This window comes from Microtus oregoni, unplaced genomic scaffold (assembly GCF_018167655.1).
Source record: "Microtus oregoni isolate MIOR12 unplaced genomic scaffold, Mior012 000037F_ref0000500, whole genome shotgun sequence".
NCBI lineage: Eukaryota > Metazoa > Chordata > Mammalia > Rodentia > Cricetidae > Microtus > Microtus oregoni.
The window spans coordinates 7064090-7082439 of record NW_024543096.1 but is presented as its reverse complement, the minus strand read 5'-3'; the positions used below and the strand labels follow the sequence as shown (position 1 = coordinate 7082439).

Sequence of the window (18350 nt, the reverse complement as noted above, 5' to 3'; positions counted from 1 at the left end):
CCTACCTCTTCCTTGTTTTTTGTTCGTTTGTTTTTGCTGTGTAGCAACTTTTCCTCTGGGAAAGCAGTTTTTCTTCAACTGCAAATCTCAGTCTAAGTTCAATGACTGTAGGATTGGTAGAGTCATAAATTTTCAGTATTAAAAAGCAACTACTCCAAGAAACAGTGGCGTATCCTGTCAGCAATGAGTGTGACCAAAGTGAAGGGGACAAAGGAATAGCTCTACTGTACTGCCCTGGCGGGTCTGAGGAGTTCCCCTAATTCTTGAGGGACCTTGACTCAGGCCAACCCAGGATTTGTGGCTTTCAGAACAAGTCAGTATGAAGCAGAGTTGAGATCTCATAGAGATACTTGACTTGATGTATGAGAGTTAAGAAAAGGGGAGACATTCCAAAAGAAAGGCATACTCCAGAGCAAGGAGTGTGGGATTAAAGGCGTGCACCACCACCGCCCCACATAAAATATTTTTTAAATCTAAAAAAAAAAATTAAAAACAACAACAAAAATCTGTCAAAGGTACCTGTTCGTCAATGAAGCAAAGATTCACCAAACATTGGTACCAAACACTGGTACTGGGTCCTTTAAATCTTCCCAGCGAGGGCCCTCCGGCCTTGATCCGCCCACCTGTTTGTCCAATGGACCTGCTCAGCTTTGGAGCCCTGCGAGCATCATCCGCTCGGAGATCTACAGGCAGCATCGACGCGCTCAGAGGCGACTCCTCGGGCCTGGGCGTCCCCAGCGTCTCTGTCGGGACGGTGACGGCGGCCATCTTGGCAGTGGACGGGGAGCGGGCCTGGGCGCGGAGCCCCTCCGGTGACTGGTACGGACGGTTCCCGCCCGCGGGCTCTCGTGCGCGTTCAGGGGTGACCGGAACCCTGCTGTCGGTACCTCCCCTGGCGTCCCACCTCAGCCCCGGACTCCGCCCGAGCTTGCGCTCCGGACTCAGACCCGGTGACTCTGGCCCCGGCCTACGAGCCTGCGCCCGGGCGGCCCCACGCGTTCCCGGGGCCCGGCGATGGGGAGGGACGCGCTGACACTGCCCGGCCCGAGCTGTCACTAGCCTCTTTCGTTTTGCTCTTTCCCAGGGAGTCTTTGCAAAAGGGGAGAATTTGCGGCCGTCTTCTTCACTAGAAATGGCTCATGTAAGTCACTCTTGGAACAACGGTGTTTGGAAGCTAAGGTTAGGAAATGGAGGGACGGCTTTATGATGACGTTGGCATAATGGTCGCCTTAATATATCAGCAGTGGGGAGCAGAGGGTGTGAAGTTAAGTTTTTATGATTTAAAAGTAGTTTGGCTCAAACATTCTGTTAAATTCTCGTGTGTTCGTTCCTCCAGTTTCATATTTTATAGACATAAAACTCAAATGTAAGCATCCTTTCAACACTTCTAAAAGTCATGTCAGCAAATATTTAGAATGTTTTAAGCCTGTTACCAAAAGCAAACAACAAAAACCTTTGGTTAACCTTAAGTTTTGAAGTTATCAGAATAGGAAGTGACCTTTCAGTTTCTAAGAAGTAAAGGAAAAGTTCTTATTCACGCTCACAGATGTGAGTGTAAGGGCCCAGATACTATACACACCCTACCTTATTCACGCTCACAGACGTGAGTGTAGGTACCCAGATACTATACACACCCTACCTTAAAACACAGATAAAGGGCATAAGAAATAGATGAAGATTTTTATTAGAAGTAACACATGCTAAGGGCTGGAAAGAGGGCTGTTAGGAGCCCAGGCTGCTCTTGCAGAGGACCCAGGCACCAGACAGGTCACAACCCTCTGTGACTCCAGTTCTGGGGATTCAGTGTCGCCTTCTGGCCTCATCAGACCCCAGGCACATATATGTGCACACACATGCCGGAAGACACTGTGTGTGCGCACACACCAATTTTTAAGTAGTTTTTTTTTTTTTTTGAAAGCTTGGAGAAGATAGAGTGTGAGATCTGTGCATAGAGAAAATGGGACTTTGGGGTCACCTAGTGGGAAAAATGTTTACCTTGTGTTTTGAGAGCTAAGTGAAACTCAGATCATCAAAGGTTTGAATTAGAAGGTCAGGCGCTATATACAAAAACTCTTCCCTGTGCCCTTTAAATGTTAAGGTATCATTTCTGCCTGCCTGAAAGTCAGGTGGGCACGTAGGAGCCGAAGGTGGATAGGGAGACAGTGGAATGTTAGGGAATCCTGAGCGCCGCCCTCAGTGGCTTAACTTCAAGTTGTAGTTTAACCAGAGAGAGTAATGTGGCAGCAGTTAGTGAGGTGGCATTTTTGTTACTGCCAGGTGTTTGGGGGTGTGACTGTAGGGACAGATGTGAAGAGCAGACTACCAGTCTGAGGGAAGCTCTCGGGTGAGTTTTTTACCGAGCCATAGCCCGCCCTGAATGGGTGGGATATGAAAGTGGCCTATGGACGGAAGTTGAGACAGAATAGAATAGAATGTTAATATTTACACTGACTTCATTTTAAATGAATCCGTAGGATGATTTTATTGGAAGATAAAAGTCCTTTGTTAGAATGAAGTTTATAGTAAATACATTGAAATTCTACTGTTCAGATGTCAGCCGTAAGGGTTTTGTGTGTTGTAAATTCAGGGCAGACGTTAGTGTGAAACATGCATGAACATCCAGAGTTATAAAAATGCCCATGACTTAGCACTAACTCTAGACTCCTCTGGTATACCTACTTTAGTCTTTTTTTCCTGAAGCTCCTAAAGTTTTAATCCAATTTCCCAAGTCGCATGCTTCTCCGTGAAGAGACACATCTGCTTACCTGGAAAGTGCAGAAGGTGCTGCAGCAATGGAGTCTGGACTAGGATGGGATCAGTCAGCCACGAATAGCTGGAACTAACTGTAGACCTCCTCTTTCATGTGAAAACCATTGAGTTCGTCTAAGCCCTGAAACATAGACATTCATGACTGTGTATGATAACTCATGCCTGATAATCCAAGTCAGGTGATGTCGACATTTTTTAAATGTAAATAGCCAGCTAGCAAATCCTTGAAGCTTTGTGAGCTGTAGGCTAATGCTGATGTCACAGTGTGCAAGCAGTCATGCGCAACACACAAATGAAAGACTGTGCCTGTGTTACAAAACTATTTCCCAACAATTAGCCATATTGGGAAATCATTTGCATCTTCCGCATTAAACTATTCTAACCTAAGTATGCTAAAGTCTAGCCGTACCTCCATATTTACATATTCATCGATTTTTAACTCAGTCTGGGAAATAAACATAAGATCAGAAAATACACCACAAAGATATGCTAAAATTAAGGAAAGTGAACATTGCCTTTAAACCAAGAGGAAGTAATCGATGGGAAGTAGTAGCATAGTCTGCAGCAGCTGAAGAAGAAACTGATCAGAAAAGAAACATGAGGGTCCAAGGAAAAGTCCTGAAGTCTTTGGTTTAAGGACAGCAGAATCTTTCCAGTCACTCTACATTTTTAGTATTTATTAATAAGGCAGCCTTCGTGGATTCATCTTTTGACCTTTATTGAAAAAAATACCCATTTATCCCAAAGCAGCACATTGTCTGTTCATGCTGTGCTGTGATGTGAGGTGAATCTGAAGAACAGAGTTTATTTGGGAGCTAGAGAGTGATTGCAGGACTCACGGCAAGCCAAGCATGGCCATAGGCAACACAGGCGGAAGCCAAGGGTCAAGGGTTTTCTAATATGAAAGGTTGCATAATTTGTTGGATTGCTCTTGGCTCTGTGGATCAACACCAGGTAACATCAGTCCAAAGGTGGACAGGCAGTTACTGGCTAGGCATCCTCATAGACGTGTTTCTACAGTGGCCTTTGTGCAAGGTTCTGGTTTGGGTAGTCTCTCTGTAACAGTTCCATTTATCAGGTAAACATTCTCCCTGCTTCTTAGCATGGCCTCCTTGTTAGGGTTTGGCATACTTGGCCCCCACTTTAATTCTGAGAACTCTCATAGTGGGTTGTTTTTTGTTTTTTGTTTTTTTTAATTGTAAGTACACATAGTTTGTCACCTAGTAGATAGTCCACAGAGGTAGTAAAGTGATGTGCGTTGTTTTTAAAAGCTAGAACACAATGGGATGAATTAGCTTACTGCATAAACACGAGACCCTAAATTTGAGTTCACAGCACGTAAAACTGCAAACTATGGGGAAGGTAGAGACAGGAAGACTCCTGGGACCCAGTGAGAGACTGAGGTGGAGAGTGATGGAGCATCCTCCAGTCTTCTGAGCACGTACAGTACACACCTGTAGCGCCAGGGAGAAGCCAAGGGTCCAGGGTTTTTACTTTAAAATTCGAGAGGTTGTGTAATTTGTATCATACACCATATGTGTGTGCACACACATACAAAAAAAACACAGTATGAAGGCTTGTCAGAATTTATAATTTTTCTCCAAATCTGTTGATTTCTGTTGTTACTAGGTGCTCTGTAACAGGGCCAGACTGGTTTCCTATCTGCCCGGATTCTGTTCTTTAGTGAGAAGAGTTATCAATCCAAAAGCCTTTTCAACTGCAGGGTCTTCAGGGTCTGATGAGTCTCATGTGGCCACTGCACCCCCGGATATATGTAAGTAAAAGACTTAACTGCTTTTATTATACTGTAAAACTTTTTATATTGTATTTTCTATAGTAGTTTTTCTTGGAGCTTTATATATATTTTTAAACTTTTGTTTGTTCCATTGAAAATAAGATAACATTCTACCTAGATGTATCAGAAAGTTAAAATATTACAAAAAATAAAACAATGTTTTTATAGGAATATATCCTAGGAAACACATTGTAACTGAAGATATTATAACTTAGGAGTGGGAGGGAATGCCTGGAGAGGACGGAGGGCAAACTAAATCAGAATCTAAAATAAATAAAAAAATTTAATAAAAATAAGCACATTTGATATGCTTAATCTCCCGCTCACTCATCATAGTTTGGCAGTGCAGTATGCTGTGTATCCCATGACTAAGAACTAAAGTTCACTGCCTGACTACAAGAGAGATTATTGTATAGCCTGTTTCTACCCAGAGAAAATATCAAAATTCAATATTCAGTGCATAGTGCTATCTTACTGTCATACAAGGCTAAAACATACTAAAGTGAGCCATTGGAAGTCCAGAGTTATCCACACTTGGCTTCACAATTTCCAGGGGGTTTTTGTTGTTGTTGTTTTCTTTTGTTAAGATTTTGTTTTTATTTTTATTTTGTGTACATAGTATGTGAGTGCAGGTACTTGCAGAGGCCAGAAGAGTGTTCAGTCCCTGGAACTGGAGTCAGGGCAGTTGTGGGCAGCCCTACTTGAGTTCTGGGAACTGAACTCAGCTCCTCTGAGAGCAGGATGCAATCTCAGTCTCCAAGCCATCTCACCAGTCCTACAACTCATTGCTGGCCTCTAACACATACAGTTATCCCTCAGCCAGGTCCTGATCTTGTCAACTATTGCTAAGTCACTTAGCAAGCACATTGTATGTTTATTAAGAATCTGTTGAGTAATTTGCCCAAAATCTCCAGTGCTTCTTTTAATCTGATTTTTGCCTCACTATCATACCTTAGATCATTCTAAGGTATTTAAATTGTTACTTTCTTGATAAATATTCTTTATTAGTTCTCTCAGCAGCAGTTTCCAAATTATAAGTCCTTGTCCAAGGCTATTAAAAGAGGCTGGGTGGTGGTTAGAAAGCTTTGAGAAATTCCACATTCCATACCTGAAAACTCATAATGCATGCCAATATAATATAATACCAAAGGCTTTTAGAAGCTTAACCTCATGTGGCCCAAAGGTATAACACATGGAATTCTTGTTCCTTCAAGAACTTTACTTCAGTGTAAGTTCACCGGGCCATTCAAAGCCTACAGCTTCCCTGCACTTTCTTTTGTTTTTAACAGCTGACTTCCCATTTATATCACATGAAGACTAACGGTCCGTTTGATTTCCTTCAGGCTCCCGAACAGTGTGGCCTGATGAAACTATGGGACCATTTGGCCCTCAGGATCAGAGATTCCAGCTTCCTGGGAATATGGGCTTCGACTGTCACCTCAATGGTACTGCTTCACAGAAGAAAAGCTTGACCCATAAAACTTTGCCTGATGTTTTAGCAGAGCCTCTTTCAACAGAGAGACACGAATTTGTCATGGCACAATATGTGAATGAGTTTCAGGTTGGTTAACATTGTTGCTCTAATTAATGCTGTGTTACTTTTTGATTACTGAGTACAATAATTTTATTGAAAGGGCAAAAAAAAAGTATATACAAAAGCAGCATAAGCAGCCTTCAAAAATGTATTTGCACTGTTCAGTTTACATGTTTAAATCATAATCTATTAAATACTTCTTCAAAAATACATTTTTGGTAAGTGCTTATTCTGATTGTGACTAATTTTTTATATTGCTAAAGATTAAGGTTTCTTGTTTTTTACTTCTAAATATACTGGTTAGAGGCCTGCCTGTCATGATGTCACATGGTGCCTGTAATCCCAGTACCTGACCAGTGAAAGGAAGAAGATCTCTAGGTTCAGGACATTGTGAATTTCAGGCCACCTGGGGCAATTATAATTTGTTGATAGACTTAGTTCCTGCTAACTTTATATATCTCTAGTCCTCTTAAGAAATTTTTTGACATCTTTGATGTTTTTCATATACAGTCAGCTAAAAAGAAGAACAGTCTAAATATTGATTTTTTTAGAGGGGAAAAGAAGAAAAAATTATTTTTTCTTTTTTTTTTTCTTGTGTGTGTGTCCAAATGTGTGTGCAAGTATGCTTGCTCAAGAATGGAAACCAAAGTTCATAGAAGGATATTTTAGCTGCATCTTCTCCACCTTATTCTTTGAGGCAGGGTCTGTCACTGGATCAAAGCTTATTTTGGCAAGGCTGGCCAGCAAGGCCCCCAACACGAGGATACAGATGTGTATGCCTCCCTGTCTAACATTTAGGTGGGTACTGGGAATCCAAACTCAGATCCCCATACTTGCATGAGGGATGATGCAAGTATGCAAGTATGATACCTCCTGAGCCACTGGAAATGGAAGGCTACATACATCTCATAGTTTGGGTCATACTCCTAAAGATGTAACATTGCCACAGAGAGTTAAGTAAAGATTTTTTGTTCGGTTGTTTTTTTATGGCAGTGATGACTTTTTGTTTTCTTTTAAATATTTATTTTTTAATTATGTGGCATATGTGTCTATGTGTGGGGACATGCACATGAGTCAAATGCCGATGTAGTCATGAGGTGTCAGGTCTTCTAGAACTGGAGTTACAGGTGTTGGGAGCTACCTGAAGTGGAACTGAACTCCAATCATCTGCAGGAGCAATTATGCTCTTAGCCATTGAGCCGTCTTGGCAGCCCTTGTTATGTATTTTAAAACAAAGCTGTATTATTTGGTACACAAGTCTCTCAATGTATGAGTTTTTTTAGATGACAGGACACATTGGGACATCGTTGGCTTCCTGGATCTCTTTATATTAGATGATTTTTGCTCATTCTTCTCATTTCTTTGTTCTTCTCTATACTAAATATTTAAGCTTTTCCACAAATTCTATTCTTAGTCTTCTTGTTTAAGTTCCTCTTTAGTCACTAGCTCATTGGCTTTACGTCTTTATAATTCCTAGCTCAGTATTAGTTCTGACATTTGCCCCCGGCTGTCTTTATTTGTGTATCTAGCAGGTCCCAAATTTTGCATTTAATACTGAAGTGGTTCTTTAATCCCCTCAAACTTTGTCCTTATTCCTGTCTGATCAGTCATGTGAATAGTATAGCTATCTTTCCTCTGCCCTTAGATAAAATTAGAGGACCATCCTTGCCTCACTCTGCTAGCATGTTCCACAAATAATTTCAAAATCAACATTTCTCCAATCTGTGAACTTATTCCTAAGTTATTGTCCTTTCAACTCTGTCAGACTTCAAGAACTATTTCTTTTACCTGTATTTCTAGGGACGTTATAACATAATGGACTAGGGAAAGAGAAGAAATCTGGGTTTAGGTGTTGACTTTAGCTTGTGACTTTGAGAATGTCATTTAACCTTTATGAGCCTTTGTTCTGTATATGAAAAGTGACAGCAGAAACAGTGCAGTCCAGGCTGCTGCAGGCTCCCTGACTTGTTGCACCGCTTTCCTCCTGAATCCCTAAGCTGTAATCACCTCCATCTGTTACCGCTGCTTCAGCTTTTCCTCATCCCTGCTAGCAACATGCTTTCCTCCCCAACTCCATCCCCAAAAGCTTCCTTCTCATTCTGTGGCGATTTCACGTTGAATTAGTTTTTTTGTAAATGCTGTTTTTCCCTGTTAGATCTATTTGAGAGTAAAAGTTGGATTTTCAAAAGTACCTTATTTTTTAATGCTGTCTACTCTTATCAAAGGGCCTAATATATTGTAAGCCATGGCTAAATTTCAACTGAGTATCTACCTCTAAGCCCTTCCTGTAGTTGAAACTATATTATTTGACCATTTTTTAAAATTAGCTTCATACCAATTTTACAATAATGTGATATCACGTAAACATCACGAAAGATAATTTTGTAAAGTTTTTATTATAATATTTTATCCTGCTCTTATCATATCCCAGAATGTCCGTATATTTATATATCTTTCTTACATTTTCCTCAGTATTTTTTTAGAGCTTTCAGAATTTATACTATTTTTAGTGTGAAACATTACCTTACTTTCCATTAGAACAATTTTGTAAGATATTTTAACTTAAATTCTTAACGAATATTGAACTCAAGTTTCCCTTTCATCCTTGTCATTGTTTCCACAGAGTAGCGATACACCTGCTGAACAAGAAATTAACAGTGCAGAAACTTACTTTGAAAATGCCCGAGTGGAGTGTGTGATCCAAACATGTCCAGAACTGCTGCAAAGAGGTATCATACTTGCTGCGTTGACACACAAGTGTGTCTTAGATAATGTTAGTAATGTCGTCGCATGCTTAGATGGACCCAGCACTTCTCAGGTTCTGTGTGCTGGTGTTTATTGTGTCCTGTTGGGAATGATTGCTTGTCCTCTGACGTCTGAACGCGTTTCGGTTACATAGCAATAATAGGATTCATAGTAACTTTTCCTTAAATTTCATATTTCTACTCTGGTATGACTATTGTAACTAATTTTTTCATAAGTTTGTATATAATTTGTAAAGAGGAATCTTTGAGAATTTCATGCAGTGAATTTTGATTATATTCATATATATTCATTTCCATTTCTCTCCCTTCTGGAGGATCTACCACTACCTCCCTGGACTGTTCCCATCCCAACCTCATATTCTCTTTTTCAAAAATAAACCATGGAATCCGTTTAGTACTGCCCATGTATATCTGGGTGGGGCTGCTCAGGAGAGCATGGTCAACCTACTATGAGTGACACCCTTAAAAAAAACTGACTCTCCTTCCCCCAGAGGCCATCACCTGTTCCATAGCCCCTCAGTTAGGGATGGGGACTTGCTAGCCTCTCTTGGCTTCATGCTAGAATGTTAGTCACCTTTATCTTGTGCAGGTGTTCTGCACAGCTGCTGTGAGTTCGTAAGCACAGAAGGTTCTGCATGTCCAGAAGATAGTATTTCACTCCAGTTCTTTCTGAGAGCTGGTGTGATACAGATGTCGTATTTGTGGCTGTTTGCTCCCCAGTCACTTACCCTGCTCTTTGACCTGTTGTCATTAAACTCCTAATGATAAATTGATTTGAAAACCATGTTAGTAGTAAAGGATGGGTGGGGGTAGTGTGGCTTAACCTAGCTGTTGGCGTTGCTGTTTCAGCTCATCCAACAAAACTGCATTCCTTGTACTCTTCAGGAGTAGTGTACACCGGGAAGACTGCCTTATTTTCATCTTCCTGAGTAAGCTGTCTTTATGAACTAAAGCTCTTTGTGGAAAGCTAACTGTTTTCTTCTTGGGCTTTACATTCTTATTTTTAGATTTTGAGTCACTTTTTCCAGAAGTGGCTAATAACAAACTAATGATTCTGACCGTGACACAGAAAACTGAAAATGACATGACTGTTTGGAGCGAAGAGGTAGAACTTGAAAGAGAGATGCTCTTGGAGAAGGTAAGTCCTCCAGTTTCCTAATAACTTAGTGCTCTCGTATTTAAATGTCACTACACCAGTTGTAACCACACATTATGAAAATCCATTCTAAGAGACTAAAACTTCGGTGGACTTCATAACTGAGTTAATAATCTACATTGAGCTTATTTTAGATTTAGACTATTATTCTATATATAGTCAGCCTGTTTTATTAACCTGCCTTTAATAGAATAATGTAACAATGATCTTACTTGCCTTGGGTTTCCCAGGTAATCAGCTTTTACAACTTAAACTGTTGCATAGCTGTAATCTTCTGTCGTGTACTCTTTTGTGCCCATGACTCAAAATAATGAATATGTGTATGTTTGTGTTGTGTTAATCATTTGCTAAAAGCAGCCAACAGGTTGGAAGCAACTTTGTACAATAAATATTAGCCATAAATTATGGAAACAGCGTGTGGAAATTTTTTTCAGATTTATTTTATTTATTATGTATACAGTGTTCTACCTGTGTATATGCCTGCACTGCAGGCCGGAAGAGGGCACCAGACACATTATAAATGATTGTGAGCCACCATGTGGCTGCTGGGAATTTAACTCAGCAGTCCTGGAAGAGCAATCAGAGCTCTTAATCTCTTAACCATCTCTCCAGTCCCCCATATGGATATTATTAAATGAATGTTTGCTTTTCTGAGTGCTTCTGGGGTATTCATGAACATTTTAGTTTTGTTTATTTCTTTTCTGAATGTTTGTAAATTTCCAATTTTTCTAAAATCTATTATTCTGTCCCTCTTGCATCTCTACACCTCTATAGAGTAGCAAGTAATGAAAATCACACAGTCATCTCTAAGGAATAAAGAGTAACACTGAGCAATGTGACAGGATAAAATACAGTCTGCATCTTTTTTCTGCCCTTTGCTTACAACTGAAAATAGGTTTTGAAACTTTTTATTTACAATGTAGATAAACATTTATTTATATGTAGATATATTTTATTTCTTATAAAAATCTGCATTATATTATAAGTAAACAAAATTTTAGGTTATTTTAAAATTTCCTTTATGATTTATAAATTGAAAATCCAATTTTGCTATTACTGGCAAACAGCTCGGAAAATCAATATTACATATATTTATGAGCACTAATCCCCATAGACTTGTAGATAGAAGATGATTGAATTACTATCATTTTAAATTTTGATTGATGCTGATGATATGCCTACCCCCAAAATTAAGATAATTTAAATAATACATATGCTCTGACCCTAGCTTACCTTATACCATAGCATTCTTCTTATCAATCAGATAAAAATCTCAGATAATTACTTTTATATATATATGTTTAATAATTTAAAACTATGTAATAATTACCTTAAAATTGACATTGGATTATGTGAATTTGTCTATAGGACAAGAAAGAGTATTCTTCTCTATGATAGATTCAGAATGACTCATCTGAGTGCCTTAGCTCACTCTAGTTGAAAAATCCTCTTACTGATTTCCATGTAAGACAATGTTAAAATTCTGTTACTTGGGGGTTAACCAGATGGTTCTCTTTATTTGTGATAATACGGTTTACATATTCAGCAGTATTTTAAATGTACCACAAAGCCACTGTGATTATATTTTGTTTGTGCTATAACAAATAAAGCTTGCCTGAGGATCACACCTTTAATCATAACACCTTGGAGGCAGAGGCAGAAGGATCCCTGGGAGTTCAAGGCCACCCTGGGCTACACTCAAAGAAAAACTAAGCCAGGCAGTAGAGTCTCAAAGAAAAACAGCCAGGCAGTAGAGACTCACACCTTTAATCCCAGTACTTAGGAGTCACGCGCCTTTAAACCAAGCCCTAAGGAAGTGGAGCCAGAAAGAGATTAGGTGGAGATATAGTGGGAGGAGACAGGAGCTTCGAGCATTCAGTCTGAGGACTTGTAGAGAAGGGCTACCCCATTCAGTCTGAGTATTTTGTAGAGGTAAGAACAGTGACTGGCTACTCTGCTTCTCTGATCTTTCAGCTTTCAGCCCCTATTATCTGTTTTCATTATTAAGACCAATTAAAATCCATGCTGCATGCCATAGTGTTTTAACAGATGTGAGCATATTATATACTAACTAAAATGGAATTAAATAGAGGTATTTGACATTCAGGCTGGGTGTAGTGGCCTACACCTTTGATCTCTGCACTCAGGAGGCAGAGGCATGTGGCTCCGGGAGTTTGAGGCCATACTGGTCCACATGGTAAGTTTCAGGCCAGCCAGGAAAACGTAGTGAGAGAGACCATATGTAAAAAACAGACATACGTTCAGATTAAGAGGATTTAAGTAGGCAATAACTAGCAGACAACTTATTTACACATTAAAGTTCTCATCACTTGGTGAGCAGCCACAGGGCTCATTCTTAAGCATCACATAGTAGTGCTGGTTTCTGATCATCTCAAGATTCTTATCTAATTTGATACTGAGTCCGGTATAGTTCTTTCAGTTTCCTATGGTGGGTTTTGACTTTCAGCTATGTTGAGAGGTATAGCTTATTATCGTGTCCTATTCTGATCTTTTCCAGCAGATGTCACTGTTTGTCTTTGATGAATACATGTTGTAGAAATTTGCTGGTGCTTGTAATTATATAAGATTCTTTTAGTTAACCTTTGTACATGCTTGGTTGTATTGTTTTGTTTTAGTTTTCATTAGGTTGGAATACAATCAAATGACTTGAATTTTAAGACTTAACAAAGATTATAAAATACATCAACAGAAGTTAATGTTGAATGTGGGTGATAATTTACAGAATAGAGCATTGTTTATTATATGTCACCAGTTTACAGGTGGATATGGAGAGAAAAGTTAGCTTAGGTGCTATGCCTCCATAGGAATCATTAAACTTTATCCAAAAAATTACAGTAAATGTAGTTCAGAAAAAATAAAAAGTTGTGGCAAGTGAAATTTATAGTAAGTCTGTTTGACTTACAAGTGACCCAGCCCTCAGAAGGGTAAGTTCAGAGACCTCCAGCCTGCCATGTGCCCAGGCAGCATTAGTAGACAGAAAGTAGACATGAAGTCCAGAAACGCTATGGCTGTAGCTCTGAATTTGCCTTACTGAGCACGGCGATCAGTTAGCAGCCTGAGAGTGAGCAGTACTCAGGCGTGTATTGTGAAACAGACTCCTAAATTAGGCTGGACTCAGGCTCTTAGTTGTAATATGTTCTGAGTCAAAATGGGAAAGCAGCTTCAGGCCAAATTTCACAGTCTCTTTATCTAACTTCCTTTCTTGGACTCTAATACAGATAAGGGCTATTGAAAACTGAACAGAAGGCTTTGGCCATATAGATCATATAGATAGAGGGGCTGAAGAAAGTAGAACAAGGTTACTGATTCTTTTCTTACAGGGTTAGAACAGGGAGGAGTTAATTATCATGCTGACTCAGGTAAACTAGGGCCCTTCTGATTGGTTGCTGTCAGTCTTCTGGCTGTTTTTGAAAGCTGACTTGTTTAAATTCTGTTTGATTACTAACTAATTAGTGACAGTAGCATGAGTAATCCCATTCCGGCTTGATCTCGTCTGTCTCATTAGTACCAACATCACAGTGGCCTCCTGTAAACTTTAACAAGTCCCAGGCACAGTCATCTTCTTTATGCAGTGGTAAGAGCAGGGCCCGCACTTTGATTACAGTGTATTTATATGCCTATGATAGAGCTTACTATACGTGAGTGGCACATTCAAAGATTAATAGTAACTACTAATGCTGCAGAATGGCAGGAGTTGGCAAGGAAGCTTTGTGAATACTTTGGTTTTCTGTTTAAAGGAAGTTTTTCTTTGATGTGTGCTAGTTGCAAGCATCATTGTCTCTGCACGGTGGGGTTATTATTAAGGAAATCAGTGGTTAGTCTGCAGTAATTGGGCTACTCCACAGCTGATTGGATAATCAAAGCAGGTCTAACAGGGGGGTAGCATTTGGTTTGGGTACGCTGATCCAAAAGATGATCTACATCCCAGGCTGGCCAGATGTTATGAGATTTTATCACACTGCTCAGAATGGCTTGTCATTTAAAACTTACAAATTAATTCATTATTTCTAGAATTTTCAGATTAGTATATATGCCTTGAGGACAGCTGACCACAGCCAAAATCATAAAAAATAAATCCACAGATGGGGGACTTGTGTATTATGGGCATTTTAGGCAATCCACTTCAGCTATAAGCTCTGCGTTACATTGCTAAAATAACCATAGACATTAAATACATTCATGGATATGGCTATATCAGTGAGCTGGATTTGCTCTAGGGCTGTAATTTGCTGGTGTTTGGTGCAGAATATATTCTGCATTTCTTTTTTGTTTTGTGTTTGTTTGTTTGTTTGTTTGTTTTTTGAGATAGGGTTTCTCTGTGTAGTTTTCGTGCCTGTTGTGGATCTACCTCTTGTAAACCAGGCTGGCCTCAAACTCACAGAGATCCACCTGCCTCTGCCTCCCGAGTGCTGGGATTAAAGGTGTATATTCTGCATTTCTAAATCCTGGACATTGGAGCCAGTGTTAGCTGAATGTCAGCAGTGTCTCTTCACTCTTGATGGGCCAGAATTCTGTGTGTCCCCTGCATATTACAAGTTTTACAGTGTGAGAATTTCTTAGGCCTGTTAGAATCTTGCCTCTTTCTTACTTGGCTCAGTTTTTTGCTAAGCAGCCAGGGTGCATTGCTGTATAGGTTACTGGGATCCTGTTTTGTTTCGGCCTCTTTACAGTGCTCTGCCAGACAAGTCCAAGGGCTTCAGGGGTCCAGAATTCTTACTTTGCCTCCTAAACACGGTGACACTATCTCCTGGCTTGGAATCTACTTTCTCCTAGTTTACTTTTTGTTTCTGCAAGTAACTCCAACATTGGTGACGAGTTCATTTGGGTTACGTGTCCTGGTCACAGATGATCATTGAAGGAAGTCAAGGCAGTTGTTCAAAGCAGGAACTGAAGCAGAAGCCATGGAGAAACACTGATTACTCGCTTGCTTTCCAAGTCTTGTTGAGCCTGCTTTCTTATATGACCCAAGACCAACTGTTCAGGGATGGCCTTACCTGGAGTGGGCCAGATCCCTCCATGTCTGTCATTAATCAAGAACATGCCTCCCTACAGGCCTCTGTAGGCTAAGCTGATGGAGGCATTTTCTCAGTTGAGATTTCCTCTTCTCAGAAGACCCTAGCTTGTGTCAAGTTGACAAAAACAAAACAAACAAAATGCCTTCAAATAAAAGGTCTCTAGAGATAGACATTTGCTTCCATTTTCTCAAAGACCATGACTTTTTCACATAAAAAATAGTTGTCTTACATATTTTGGTCACTGTTCTAGCTTTCAGCAGGATACTGAGATTGGGTTTATCTCTTTGTGGTGACTAGAATGAAGGCTGTGCCTTGGGTTTTCGGCTTCCATGATACTCTTTTTGTCCACAGTGCAGTCTGGACTTAAACTTGCTACTGACTTTTCAGTACTTAGTTGTGATCGACACATATACCGTAGATATTAAGAAATTAAGGCTAAAATCCTGAGCTTTACATGGTATTTAGCAACCATACATATCATGTGTAAAAGACACACAAATGTTTAGTGAAAAGTGGGTAGCCTATTGATTTCCTCTGCTCCACCTACCTGTATTCAGATTTTGTTGTTTTGTTTTACCTCAGCTGCTAGTGTTTAATCCTAGAGCCTAGGGCAAGCTATACAATAAAATGACATTTAATTTTAAACATAAACCAATTGGAGTGATGCTGGGTTGGCACTGATGTTATCTCTTCCTCTGCAGTTCATTACTGGTGCTAAGGAAATTTGCTATGCTCTTCGGGCCGAAGGATATTGGGCTGACTTCATTGACCCATCATCTGGTTTGGCAGTGAGTAAATGCATCTTGAAAGCCAGTTTATACGAAGTAGACACAGTTCTTATTATAAAATTATAACTCTCCTATTGGCAAAAAAAAAAACTATTTAGACTTTTTTACAGTCCAGTATATTATCCAAAGAAGGATTACTGTTAAGTCCCTTGGTTTCACAATCCTAGAACTTACAGCACTGTTTCTGTTAATAGTAATGAAACAGATGTGTATGTTTATTATTTGTAAGCTAAAACTTAGGAACTACTGTGGTCTAGTCTAGTTTCTTAAAAGACCAAAGTATTTTGAAGTTAAAATATAAACTGTAAAAAAAAATTACAGAAATAACTTTTTGGAAGCTTTTATATAGTAATGGTCACATACTTCAATTGCAGGAAGTAATAAAATCATTTTTAAAGATGTATTTATTATGTATATAGTATTCTCTCTGCATGTTTGCCTGCACATCAGAAGTGGGTATTAGATCTCATTATAGATGGTGGTGAGCGGTCATGTGGTTGCTGGGAAATGAACTCAAGATATCTGGAAGAGTAGTCAATGCTCTTAACTTCTTAGCCATCTCTCCAGCCTCATAAAATAATTTTTTAATTTTAAAATAGAAATATGTACCTGCTACTTCTCAGAGTCAAGTAGAATGTCATTGCGACTAGAAGACCTGGCTTTTGTTCCCTTTTCTAACAGTGATGGAGATGATTCATAGATAATTCTCTGAGATTTTGTTCATCTTTAAAGCTTGTACAATGCTAAACATTCAGTTCTAGGAAATTTGAAATTTATTTGATAATTCATTTTCCATTTCTAGCATGCATAAGAACCGGGGAGGGTGTGCTAGAACAGTTTAGGTATTGCATGTGATCTTTTATTGGATAAAAAATATATTAAACACATAGATGCACTTGGATTTACATAAATATTCCTGTAATGTCTTTTTTCCTAATGAAAATATGACTTCATTTCTTATTTCTTCTAGTTTTTTGGACCATATACAAACAACACGCTTTTTGAAACAGATGAACGTTACCGGCATTTAGGATTCTCTGTTGATGACCTTGGCTGCTGTAAAGTGATCCGTCACAGTCTCTGGGGTACTCATGTGTTTGTAGGAAGTATCTTCACTAATGCTGCAGCAGACAGCCATATCATGCAGAAGCTCAGTGGAAACTAGCCATGCCCTGTGATTATTGCAGCTGTCTGTAATGGAGTGCTCTGTATAAACACTGTTGAGGAACTCAGCTTCTACGGGATTCTGGTTTTAGGTATTTATTTCATCATTTATGGGTTTACATTGGCAGGTGGCTTAGATTGCAATATTGCAAATGCTACTTATATTCTGGAGTATGTGTTGAACACCCCCACGTTCTGCAGAATGTGGTCATCTACATGTAACCAGGGTATGTATGGTCTCTTATTGTTAATTCTCCCCTTTATTGGGAAAACCTTATTAGTTTAATTATTTTTTCCAAAAATAAATCATACATTTGGCTATGATAGCTTGTGTTTCTTCATTTCAATAGTTTAAAAATGCACCTATTTAACAGGTTAAAGAAGTACAACGTTAAATTTTAAGGTTTTTTTTTTTAGTATTACTATTGGTAATTCTAGATTCATTATAAATTTACTTTTCTAATTTATTTTTCTCAATTGCTAATCAAACTGGCCCAAGTTTGAGTGCTATTTTCAAACAATGTTAGCAGGAAAAAAAAAATAGTGAAAGTAATATATCTTTTATGTATAAAGGTATATCAATTTCATTCTTACACTAAATTACATTTCTTAACCATGCAGTTAAACAGTTAAATATAATTATTTTCAGATTAATTGATGCCTCAGCTCCAAGTCATAACTTTAACTCCATCACTCCAGAGATGCCTCATTCTCTGTTCTGCAGAGCTTATTACACTGTTTCTAACTTTAAATGAATTGACTTTCATTGCTGAGGCTTCTGCCAATCTATAACTTGCCTCAGGTACCCATTTCATTGTGTTTACTTACACAAGAACATAAATGTACAATATTAACCAAATAAGCATAGCACAGCTCACCTAAGATCCAGCACAGGAACACAGCTGTGATTCTTTTATTTATACACATTTCTGTTGTTCTCCGTGGTTATCAAGAGATCTAAGCATCTGAAGAGCTGCAGAACTGAAGGCGAGAAAACTTTAGGGCTTCCTAACGCTAGTGCTGCCCTTAGTAAAGAAACAGGACTTGGACTCTGCATGCCTTAAATTTCTCTTAAAGTTTACTGAAATGTATATCTTAAAAGATTTAGTTAATGCATATCTGAAAATTCAACTATAGCATGCTACACTTGAAAGAGATGTTCTCTCCAAGTTTAAAGCCTGTTTGTCTTCCTTGGGTTTCTACTACTTATAGCAGCAACTAAATTCCTATAGTTGAACAAAACCCTACATTTCTCTTAGGACTGCTTGCCCCAAAGTAGTCCACATCTACAGGACATATGCTTTGAGTGATAAACCTTTGTTTGAGGACCTATTCAATAATGT

At 39.0% G+C, this 18350-nt stretch overlaps 1 protein-coding gene across 3 annotated transcripts; it reads left to right on the top strand.

Annotated features, from left to right (window-relative positions):
- Positions 1-696: 696 nt before the first annotated feature.
- On the top strand, positions 697-17331 carry Mmadhc (metabolism of cobalamin associated D). Of its 3 annotated transcripts, none has more exons than XM_041631688.1 (8): positions 697-819; positions 1085-1141; positions 4399-4543; positions 5908-6125; positions 8722-8827; positions 9871-10001; positions 15757-15902; positions 16721-16748. In XM_041631688.1, exons 2-8 carry the CDS (start codon positions 1133-1135, stop codon positions 16731-16733), a joined length of 768 nt encoding a protein of 255 aa, XP_041487622.1. In that variant the 5' UTR covers positions 697-819; positions 1085-1132; the 3' UTR covers positions 16734-16748. The 3 variants fall into 3 exon arrangements, with proteins under 3 accessions (XP_041487622.1, XP_041487620.1, XP_041487621.1); XM_041631686.1 differs by lacking the exon at positions 16721-16748 and adding an exon at positions 16814-17331 and having other exon boundaries at positions 706-819; positions 15757-15843; XM_041631687.1 differs by lacking the exons at positions 697-819; positions 16721-16748 and adding exons at positions 823-883; positions 16814-17331 and having other exon boundaries at positions 15757-15843.
- Positions 17332-18350: the final 1019 nt, after the last annotated feature.

Coding starts and splice junctions, on each gene's coding strand:
- Mmadhc (XM_041631686.1), top strand. Junction 10,002..15,756: donor GAGAGATGCTCTTGGAGAAG/GTAAGTCCTCCA, acceptor CTTCCTCTGCAG/TTCATTACTGGTGCTAAGGA. Junction 15,844..16,813: donor ACCCATCATCTGGTTTGGCA/GTGAGTAAATGC, acceptor TATTTCTTCTAG/TTTTTTGGACCATATACAAA.